This window comes from Neophocaena asiaeorientalis, unplaced genomic scaffold (genome assembly GCF_003031525.2).
Source record: "Neophocaena asiaeorientalis asiaeorientalis breed wild unplaced genomic scaffold, Neophocaena_asiaeorientalis_V1.1 scaffold89, whole genome shotgun sequence".
Taxonomy (NCBI): Eukaryota; Metazoa; Chordata; class Mammalia; order Artiodactyla; family Phocoenidae; genus Neophocaena; species Neophocaena asiaeorientalis.
The window spans coordinates 2,965,765-2,977,900 of record NW_020172592.1 but is presented as its reverse complement, the minus strand read 5'-3'; the positions used below and the strand labels follow the sequence as shown (position 1 = coordinate 2,977,900).

General features: G+C 36.3%; 1 protein-coding gene across 1 annotated transcript in view; it reads right to left on the bottom strand.

Moving 5' to 3' along the window:
* Nucleotides 1-12,136, bottom strand: part of ABCB5 (ATP binding cassette subfamily B member 5) — a 108,667-nt gene that overhangs the window by 24,099 nt on the left and 72,432 nt on the right. The window contains 2 exon segments of the mRNA XM_024738434.1: nt 953-1,053; nt 3,799-4,002. Of these exon segments, the coding sequence (XP_024594202.1) occupies nt 953-1,053; nt 3,799-4,002 (305 nt within the window).

Below are 12,136 nucleotides of genomic sequence, written 5' to 3'. Positions count from 1 at the left end.
TTTTTTCTTTTTTTCTTTTTTTTTTTTTGCGGTACGTGGGCCTCTCACTGTTGTGGCCTCTCCCGTTGCGGAGCACAGGCTCCGCACGCGCAGGCTCAGCGGCCATGGCTCACGGGCCCAGCCGCTCCCGCGGCATGTGGGATCTTCTGGGACTGGGGCACGAACCCGTGTCCCCTGCATCAGCAGGCAGACTCGCAACCACTGCGCCACCAGGGAAGCCCCGAGAAAATGACTTTTTAACTACTGAGAATTATTATAGAGAAAACGATAAATATAATGATTTTCTCTATAGGTATATGCTCTATAGTTCAATGTAACAAAGCTGCCTCTATGTATTTTCAAATGAATGGACAAGGTCTGTGAAAGGATAGTTACTGAAAGAGTTAAAGAGATTTGGTTTAAAAATATTTTCTATCCTAATGTTGCACTAATAGAATAGTGGGAATTAAATGGCGGTACCAACCACAAGCATGAGTGTAAAAGAGTACAAAGCTATCTTTCTGATAAAGTAATACAAAGAGTATCACTAAGTAAATGTGGTAAGGAGGACTAGTTTAAAATTAAAAGAATTGATCACATTTGTTGTGCATATATTCATTTTAAAATGTGAACTCTTTATAGAGATTCAATATAAAGGGCTAAGCAATATTATTTTCTTTCTTAAATATGTTATTTCCTCAATCATGTTTCATGGAAATAAGAAAAATATGCACACTTTGTTATAGTTCATGGCATTGTGGGAGGACCTAAAACATATATTCTAAACGTGCTTGCTCTCAACTCCTCTTTCTAGTTTCCTCTTGGTGGAGTCATATAAGGAATTACGCTATGCCATTACTAGGAAAGATTCCAGAGCAAATGAGTTGGCAGGCAAACCACTGGAGTCACCCAGGAGTGCTGCCTTTATAGGAACAAACTATAGTTAACACAGTCAGTATGAATCTACAGTCACCTGTGCTGAGTCTGAAGCGTCTCCTCATACATTTGCCCGAAGGCTTTTTCTCTTGTTAATGACACTGTAGTGCGTATATTCTCCACAGTTTTGGTTGCTATATTATAAAACAAGATAATAAAATAGAGAAATAAAATTAGTAATGGCTAAACTTCTGGTTGTGAGTTACAGTCACAACGGGGACATATTAAGTACATTAAGTCAATAAGTTTTTCGGATGAGTTTTCTTAGCTTCTTTTTTTTCCTTCCTCAAAATAAGACAGGAAAATAATATATTAGGATAATAAGCTCAAGGAAAATTCGTTTTGAAAAGATTTAGTCCACTGGTCTAAATTTAGCCCTCTTTAAGTCTTCATTGAGTTTCTATTTAAACTAGTTCTATAAGCAGAGGGATCAAACATTAGTGAGCATTATGTCCGTATGTAATTATGCAAAGGAGCTGTCCTATGAATTATGAGCTCATTTAAGAAGAAGACAGAAGAGAGAATCAAGTAAATAATTATTTTATTCTAGCACAGAAATGCAAATAGCAACCAAAGTTCTCAGGAACACTGCTGTAAAGTAACATGGAGTGTGGCTTTTGAATTCTGTATAAGATATTGTATAGCTGTTTTTCATTTTGATGTCTGTGAACTTAAAAAGATATTTAGGTCAAATGTAATGCTTCTTCATAGTTATTTAGTTTTCAAAAAGAAGGGGGATCAAAAATGGAGGAGACTTTTGGCTCAGAATAACTTCTTGGACATGAGAACACATGTTGACTTGAAAGAGAAACTTTCTGCTTCCACATTCTCTTTCCAGGCTGGCAGAGTGGACTGTGGGACAGATGAAGACCTAGGTGGATACCCAAGGTTGTTTGAAGGAGAACTTGGGTTACGGGAGAAAACTGGATATGTAGACCATGGTCAGGACACCTGGATTCTGCTCTAAATTCTCATAATTTCAAAATGAACTCAAAGAAATCTCCATCTGTAACATTTTGTAGTGCATGAGGAAAATCGATGAGAATGCTGAAATCTTGAGGAAAACAAAAAGAAATGAATGAAAAAGTCTTGTGATCATTTTTCACAATAAAGAAAGGACTGAAAACAGAACCTTAGAAAATAGTCCTTTTTAAAAAACTAATATGGTCATTTATTTTTTACTAATATGGTCATTTAAAACCTGAAAAATAAAACATTTGATGATTTTTCCAAATCTACACATGCAACCAAAGAAGGACCAATAGGTTTTATTGGTCCCTATTCTAAGTTTTGGTGTTTGGTAAAGTGACTGATTGAAAAGCTAGTGGGAAAGGACACATTGCTTATTTGATTGCAGTTATTGATTGTATACTCTGAGGTTACTTTAATAATACAAAAAGGAAAAAAATCAAACAGCACATAAGCAACTAAAGCTCATGACATAAAAATTAAGATGAATAAGATATAATTAATTACGGCCAGATTAACGTGGAAATTGTGATAATTTGCTCACACGGAGGGCTGAACAAATTTTCTGTGTTTCTGAAGGAAATATATGCTATGTAGTTCAGTCTGTACTGCTCAAGCAGACATTCCAAGGGTCTTTATCTAGTGCAGGAAAGGTGGAAAAGTCCAAGGGTCATGAAAACCAGATTTCTATGAGTCCTGTGCTTGGTTGGATCCTTATTCATGAATATTCATGCTATTTATAATATGATACAATCACTGTGATACAGACCATAATGATATTAAAATCATCTTTATATTCAGGCCTTTCACCAATGTGATATAGATCTTTGAAACGATATCAAGAGAGGAGCTGGGGCTGGGTGACCAAGAGAAGACTTGGCATTTACATGATGCAGCTTCATAGCGTCACGAGAAGCAGGTTTTGGACCTCAATCAAGATGAAAGCCAAGAAGAGAAGGATAGAAGGCCACCAAAAAAATAAAAAAAAAGAACTCCCTACCATCTAAGGGGTAGGCAGCAGCCTGGGAAAGTAATGCACTGCCTGCCACTGGAGAAAAGGGTGGATAAAAGATGGATATATGCTCAACAGGGATGTTGTACAAGAGATTTCTACTTTGGGTGAGTGGCTGGATCAAATGACAACTCTTTCAACTTTTAGATATTATGGTACTACATTACTAATGTTTCTCTAAATCGCTACTACAATGATTATTTTTATGAATATGATTGATCCTGAGAAACTTATATATGTCAAAAAATTTTCCAAGTAAATACATTGTTCATTTTGATCATTTTAAAAATGGTCCTTGTCTCTAAAGCTTTGTTTTAGGCACTACCAATAGCAGTACCTTGCCTTGAATTTAGTAACTATTATATTTCCTCTTTATTTTGAAAAATAAAATACCCAGAATTATTCAAGACATTCAATTATTCAATAATCAGAGAATGTGGAATCACAATGTTAACAAATTCCCCCATGATTTGGTAACAGTAATAATGGCTGACATTACTGAGTGCTTACTGTTTTCCAGATACTATTGCATATACTAATAAGACTAAGTGTTTTCTGTAATAGTCATAAAGATCTGTAAGGGGATACTATTTTATTTCCACTTTACAGAGGAAGAAACTGAAGTCCAGAAGGGTTGATGTAACTTGCTCAGATCACACATTTGTTAGTGGTAGAATCTGGATTCTAATTCAGCCAGTTTGATTCCAGAGCCTATGCTCTAAATTATGCACCCTATTGCTATGACATTATCTACACCCCATCTTAAACTGATCTGTATGAATTTCAATACATATACATCACTTTACAGATTCCTAAGAAAGGAAGTTATGTATTGTAAGGATAGGAGCTCTTATTGATTTTCTCTTAAAAGGTTATGATGGGAATAACAGTCTTTATTTTACCTTTCCAGCATGCTTAAGTTCTTGCTTATCCTTGTTGGCAAATCCAGTCATTGCTGCCATTTCAATCATTCCTGTCAGAGCAAGTACCGGAGCAATACTCAGAATCAAAAGTGTCATCTCCCATCCATATATGAAGGAAATGATAACTGAAAGTCCCATGTTCGTTGTATTTTGTGTTAAGACACCAACCCTTGAACCTGTTGCCTATAATCAGACATATTTTGGAAAAAAGTCAGTTAATTTTAAATTTACAAGAATTGCTATTATAGATTCTTGCAAAATAAGATAAGCTTTCTTTTTTAGGATTTATACATAGATTTTTATTTTGAATTTATACTTAGAGATTAAATAATAGTTATAGTTTAAAAATGTCCACTACTAAGGAGTCATTATGTTTTATTTGTCTATATTATGTCTGATATTGTCCTTTGACATGTTCCTATTATTTTTGAATATGTTCTTACTTTCTGGCACAAAAAGATTTTCCAGGCCCTACACCTGAAATCTGTCATTTCTCCAAGAAGTCCCAGTTCCTGTTAGTGGAGAATGTTATTTAGGACCTACTATATGAAGAAAAAAATTTTTTTAATTAAAAATAATCAATATATGGTGCTAGTTGTGCTCATTATCAGTGGAATGTTAGTAGATAGAACTGGGGAGTGTGTGTGTGTGTGTGTGTGCGTGTGCGCACATAGATGCATGCACATATTGAAATCTATATTTATTTCTCTATTTACATTTCTTGAAATCCATGAGTTCATACCAATACCTCCAGTTCCAATCCAAAAACACAAGGTTATTTCCAGCTTTCTCCCTTCTAATATTTGTTATCCCCTTCTTCAACAGTGAGAAACCTGGCTCCCATTTTCTTTACCAGAGTTCCTTGATCAATCTCTCTGCTATCATGCAGATCGTGACCAATCTGCTATCATGACCCCTGTCTCTCCCCTGCATGCATACCCTCCTCACTCTTCTCTGGCTTGGCTTTCCCACATGAGGCTGCTGCCTCACATGGATGCCCAACTTACCATATGTGGGCTCCAAAACCAACCCTGCCCCTTCCCCTTACACTGAAAAAGAGACGGTACTTTTTAGCCACTACACTGTAGTAGTGCTGAATGGAATGATTGAGGATATTCATTGAAGTATATACTTTGGATATGATATCTTGCATTCCCTTTTCTGCACTTTATAACTTGGTTTCACTCAGCAAAGGTCTAAAGAGGCAATATCAAGACAGAAAAGGAGTTGGAAACATTATGGTATGAGGTAACTTAAAAGAAATTTGGAAAAAAATCTTAAATTAAGTAGAAATATCTTCATAACTGCTTTACGAGAACTGCATGTCTTATGAATTAACTTTCAGTGGGACACATGTTAAGTAATAAACTGAAATGTTAAATTCCTTTATGCTGTGATGAAAAAATGAAACACCTATTTACCTAGGAACACAGCTATAATCAACCAAGATATCAGTTCACATTTTCAAACGTATGTTTTGCTCTGATCATGAAAACATGGCCATTGGAAAAGGTCTAAATAATGTTAAAAATTACATCCTTCCAGACATAAATACATACACACATTCAGATTAGGATTATTGTGTGTATTCAGCTTTGTATCCTGCTTTTATCCCTTTACATTATACAGCAAGCTTTTTCCTGGGTCACTAAATAGTCTTCAAAAAATATCTAGTAGATTGCTTCCAATTTTTCACTATTAAAAGCAAAGATGTAATGAACATCTTTGTGCAAAATATTTGTGCTCATCTTTTATTTCCTAATGTTAAATTCCTAGCCTGGAGTTATATGTTAAAGGGTATATACTCTTACATTCTTCATAGACATTGTCAAATTGCTTCTCTAAAAGGTGGTATCAATATTCACTGAAGTATCCCCCAAATTAGTATCATCATTAAAATAACAATAGAAAGCCCTCTTTCTCCACAGGGTTCTGACTTATTCCCAAAAAACTTTTGTGGTTTTAGTTTCAAGACGGCATCTGATAATGATCCACTATTTTCCCATTTTTTCACTGAACTATCAAAGAAAACTCCAAAAAAGTAAAAACAAATAACAATAACAAACACCAAACAAACCACTAAATACTGAAAACTCAGACAGGTAACCCATTTTACATGCTTTAGGGCGTTATACACTAACTCTGAGCTATGAGGCTGAAATAAAAATGTCATTTGGTACTAATGCTTGCTTACACTCTGCCTCTTGAGAGTTTAAGGATGATGCAGAGATAAATGATGCTGTATATTATGGACTGAATGGTTCTACAACCCCCACCCAAATTCATATGTTGAGGTCCTGACTCCCAGTTCCTCAGAATGTGACTGTATTTGGAGATAAGGTCTTTTTTTTTTTTTGCAGTACATGGGCCTCTCATTGTTGTGGCCTCTCCCGTTGCGGAGCACAGGTTCTGGACGCGCAGGCCCAGCGGCCATGGCTCACGGGCCCAGCCGCTCCACGGCATGTGGGATCTTCCCGGACCGGGGCACGAACCCGTGTCCCCTGCAACGGCAGGCGGACTCTCAACCACTGCGCCACCAGGGAAGCCCGGAGATAAGGTCTTTAAAGAAGTAATTAGATTAAAATGAGGTTTTGAGGGTGAGCCCTACTCCAATATGACTGGTGTCCTTATAAGAAAAGGAAATTTGGTTGCAGACATGCTTGCATAGAGAAAGACCATGTGAGTACACAACGCGAAGAAAACTATAAGTCAAGGTGAGAGGACTCAGAATGAAACCAACCATGCCAACACCTTGATCTTGGACTTCTAAGCTCTAGAACCATGAGGAAATAAATTCCTGTTGTTTAAGCCACTCAGTCTGTGGTACTTCGTTATGGCAGCCCTTACAAACTAATATACTGTACTTGCTCCTCTCCTCCCACCCTCACCATGAGTTTCAAAGTTATATAGGTCAGATAGCTGGATGAAGAGGCTGTGGAACTTAACTACTTGTACTGTTGAAGGTCCCACCCCACATCAGATTAACTATGGAATGCTCCTACAGCCACATAAACATATATATTTTTTGCTGTAAAATAGAAGTATTTTTAAAAATTACAATCAAGTTTTGTTAAGAATAAGATAGTCACTGTTCTTTTAATGTAAAATTTATCTAAATATTACTAAGAAATTACTTGCCATCAATTACTTGATAGCTATGCTTTTAGGCCTTTATACATTCATTAATTTCCACTTTGTACTTTCTTATTTTGAGGTCAGTGACTTATCCTTTTTCAGATCTCAGTTTTTGGCACGATATCTATATTAACAAAAGTGGAAAACATATCCAGGGAACAGTTATCCTTTTCTGTTTGGTTATTTCCTATTAGGTGGCCATAATATAGTTCCTTTTTTCACCACCTTCCTCTGTTTTTATCCTATTTACTTTAAGATTACAGCTCTTTACAGGAAATCAAAAGAAAATGAATTAAAAAGGTGAAAGACAGGAAAAGTAAAGACAGAAAGCATGCTGAGGATTGTAGTTTTTGAGTATAAAATTATGCGGCGTGTTGGAAAAAGAGGTAGAGGGAATTATCAGAGGCACATCAGATGAACATTTGAGAGTCACTTAAAATTAGTCTAAGGAGTATGCAAACCAACCTCATGTCTCAAAACATCCAAGTGTAAACTTGCCAAATTTTTAATGGAACGGTCTTGTATTTGAGCTTTTTGTTTGGGACATAAGAACTTTCTATAAAGTGACTTGCACTTGCATAACCTTGCTTATTCAATAAGCTTGATTTATTCACTCTTGTACTAATCTGCTTCTTGAAAGTAAGATCATATACCTTTCTAAATGGCATTTTAGTTTAAGCTACCAGAAACTGAAATATTCAGTCAACGCAGCCATGGACAGGCCATAAACCCTGCCTTTTGGTGATGGTAGTAGGATAAGAAGGATCTGAATATATCTTTCCTGTTCCAGGAAGAATTAACAGAAAACAACAGACATCTGGCCTTGAAAAATACTACAAGAACTAAAAGAAAATTTAAAATTGCCTTAAAGACCTAGAGGAATAGTGTAGCTCTGGAAAGAATTTAGAACTGGAATCAGAGGAAATTTAATTAAACTTCTTATTCTTTATCAACGTGCATGAAGATAGAATTTTCCCTTGGAAATCAAGAGCAGAAAGTCATAATTAAATAGTTCTACAGATAACAATTATTTATGGAGTATCTACTATGTCCAAATACTATGCTAAATGTGGGTAATACAACTTTGATAAGAAAGTTCCAGAGGAATGGCTGCCATAAGAAAATAAATGGAAAGCTACTCAGTAAGCAATTGTAGAAATAAAATTCTATATAGCAGGATTTCTGCTTCTGGCTAACATGAAGAGAGGGAATGGATTTGTCCTCCCATCTGAAACAAATAAAAAATAGACAAAATATATGAACCAATAGTTTTCAAGATACTAGACCTAAGGCAACCAAGGGTGAAATGGGAAACAAACGAGGTGAGCCCTATGTTTGCCACAGTTTACCCCTTAAAAGAGCTTCCAGGCTTCAGGATAGGAAGGGTAAACTGAGATAGAGCCTAACAGACTCTGTAAGTGGAGTAGACAAAGCTGAGTCTGGAGAGGCCAAGGAAGCTAGAGTTTGCAGCACAGAACACTGAAGAAGAGAGAGGTATACAAAAAGAGAAATCTGGATATCTGCAGAGGGTCCTCCTTGAGTATTCAACTGAACAATGCATGTGTGAGGGTTAGTCATACGAAGACCATCTGCTTGGTCATACCAGTCTGACTGAATAACCTCATGATTCACTGGTCATTGGGTAAAGTATATTGAAGGGTCTTGCCTCAGTTGTTGGCTCCAGTCCTGCTTAATAAATCTTAAAATCAAGACCCCCCCGCAAGATCAAACTGTTCCCAAGTAACTTAACTGCATCCCAGAACAAAACAAGAATATTTCTAGAAATACAAAAATATTCAGCACCCCGAAATGTTAAATTCACAATGTGTGGCATCTACTCAAAAATTACTAGGTATGAAAAAAGCACCAAAAATGACCCATAATGAGCATAAAAATCAATCAGTTGAAACTCACCCAGACAGACAATGACATTTAAAGTTATTATCATTGTATAACATACATTCAAAGAGTTAAGACATAATGAAAATAAATGAAAACAACCCACATAAAAATTCTACAAATTCAAATGTCAGTATTCATAAAAAAAGTTTTATTGTAACACAGCCATGCCTCTTTGTTTACCTATTGACTATAGCTGTCTTAGGACTATAATGATGGAGTTGAGGGGTTGCTAGAGAAACCACATGTGCCACTCTCCTTGCTTTGTACTGCTGCTCAGTGTGATGATATTGTATATAATTTGGCAGCATGTTGAGTGCCCTGTGTGTTGCTGTACTGTGATATTTCATCCTAGTTTTTAAAATTACCATTGTATGCCCATCATCTAAAGACAAGAAAGGAAGAGAAAAGTGGACTTTGGATGTCCTGCTTTTAAGGAAGGCACAATGGACTGTGGATCACTTTGTGTTCTAATTAGATGTCACAGTGCTGTGTTTATTATGCCATGAGACTATACAGTCTTAAAAATATACAAAACAGGGCTTCCCTGGTGGCGCAGTGGTTGAGAGTCCACCTGCCAATGCAGGGGACGCGGGTTCGTGCCCCGGTCTGGGAGGATCCCATATGCCGCGGAGAGGCTGGGCCAGTGAGCCATGGCCGCTGAGCTTGCGCATCCGGAGCCTGTGCTCCGCAACAGGAGAGGCCACAACAGTGAGAGGCCCGTGTACCACAAAAAAAAAAAAAAATATATATACAAAACAGGTCGACATTAGCAGACTAAGCATGCATCACAAAATTCCTAATTCACAGGAAAGTAACATTTATAAAAATTAGAAATGGGAAACAAATGGAATGGAAATAACACAAAATGGAATAACACAGCAGAATTTCTTCATAAAACTAAAAAGTGAAAACAAGGCTGAATCTAAAGTAAGTTTCTGAGTGGCTCATTTATTAGCTAAGCAAAGAAAGTCACTCACATATAGTGAGTTAATTAAATCATGTTTGATTGCAACAGTGGAAGAAATGTGTTCAGAGAGCATAAACTAATATCAGATGATTAGCGTTTTGATGAGAACTGCTCAAAAAGTTGAGAAAAACGACAGCAATATCAATCGTCAACTGAAAACCAAGGTAGGTCATTTTGAGTAGTTTTCCCTGGCTCTTGATGGGTTGACATATGTTACTGATACTGCTCAACTGTTGGTTTTTTTGAGGAGTCGATACTGAGTTTGAAGTGACTTTAAAATTAGCTGCTATGAATAGTCTGTGTGGAACAACTGAAGGTGAGAATATTTTCAAAGAAGTTGAGAGATAAACTAGATGAATATAACCTGAAGTGTAATCTGCTAAGATGTATTATAACTGATGGTGGCAAAAATATCTGTAGAGCAGAAAAAACAAAAAGGTTTAGTTGGACAAATTTACAAAGTTTGTGAAAATGTAAGGTGTTTAAGGCCTATTGTTATTCACTGTATTATTCATTATTCATGGTTTTGGATATTAGCTTTTGCTGTAGACTTGATAATGTCTCAATTAATTCAAGCTAAAATTGTAATGCAAAACAGCAATTATATGCCAACCTTATACTGTGGTAAAGTGATTTCAATGACTACTCACATCGTTTGAATTATAAGTAATGTTAAGCTGTTTTATACACTTTCCATGTCAAAAAGTTAAACTAAAAAGTGAGGTCACCATTGTCCATGTAATGATACCCTAGCTCTACCTAATCATTTCACTGGGCTCTAGGAATTAATAAAGGAAATTTTTATTTCTTGGGGCAATGTAACTGTAGTTCTGATGAGAATTCTTGGAACTAACATTGTGTGTGTCGGTATATCAAGTGTACACTGTGGCATCAATCACACACTTTCATGTGGACAAAAGTGAGGTAAGACTTCTGGTTGATGAAAAGGGGTTGCTAAAATATACAGAAATAATACTTTGTAACTTTGTGAAATTCAGTCTCCCAAAGAATTTAAAATGGCTTTATACCTTTAATAAAACTACATACTACACAGAAAATAGTCTGTTGACAGATGTACTGGCAGTAAGCCATTACCTTGGGCTGAAATAATACCAGTTAAATTGGTTGTACTCAATCAACTATTTCAAGAATCATTTTGTCCTATAACCTTATTTCACTAACATGTTTTTCTCATGACTCTCAAAGTATCAGAACATCTAAAAATAGCTAGGAGTTTATATTTTTGGTGATTAGTAAGGGCTTCAGAATAAAATTTACTGTTATTAAAGGGCTAGTTTATAAACATTCACCCTAATACATTTGATAAAATAACATGTAACTGAAATTACATGATGAAGAAACTGAGATGGAAATATCTTAAGTTGATATGATAGGATATATGACCCCAAATTATTGTTTACTGATTCATCTCTAGTGTGGTGTGTCTTTGTGATAAAAGAAATAGTGGACAAATAGGATTAGTAAATAATCTTCCTTCGATAGAAAGAGAATCCATTCAAGTTAGACATGAATCTACCTATATATGGCAAAGCAAGGGTTTATGTGAATTATATGCCAGTAGACACAGTCTTATTCTTGGAATCCTTCTTTGGTTGCTATGCTTTCCAAATTCTTCAACTTTAAATGTGCCATCAGTATTCCACCCATCTAGTGTTTAGCTACTACTTCTTATTTAATGAAAATGATTTGACTTGCCCAGAAGTTATCATGAGACCAACATTTACTAACAGAAACAGGAAATTTTCAAATGATTCAAATAGTATTAGTCAAAGGCTTATAAGGAATCACACTGACAAATATTCCCATTAATTTTTCTTGATGAGAGACAACATTATGTATTAGAAAAGACTAATGGGTATTCGGAGGGTAATGTTCGTCGTTAGTACTAATTTGTTCTTTTCATTTAAGTAAATACTAAAAGAGATGTCTCACGTATCAAGTATAGCTTACAGTAAGAATACTATTTCACTGGATTCTTAAAAGATCTGAATGATGATAGGTAGTAAGAGAAAAACATGCACACAGCAAAGGAAAAAAAACCAAGTTTTGTAGAATGGGGATTCAAAGGGAATTATAGGGATTGATACTTCTGCCAAAAGTAGTGAACCGGGCTTCCCCGGTGGCACAGTGGTTGAGAGTCCGCCTGCGATGCTAGGGGACACGGGTTCGTGCCCCGGTCCGGGAGGATCCCACATGCCGTGGAGCGGCTGGGCCTGTGAGCCATGGCCGCTGAGCCTGCGCGTCCGGAGCCTGTGCTCCGCAACGTGAGACGCCCGCACACTGCAAAAAAAA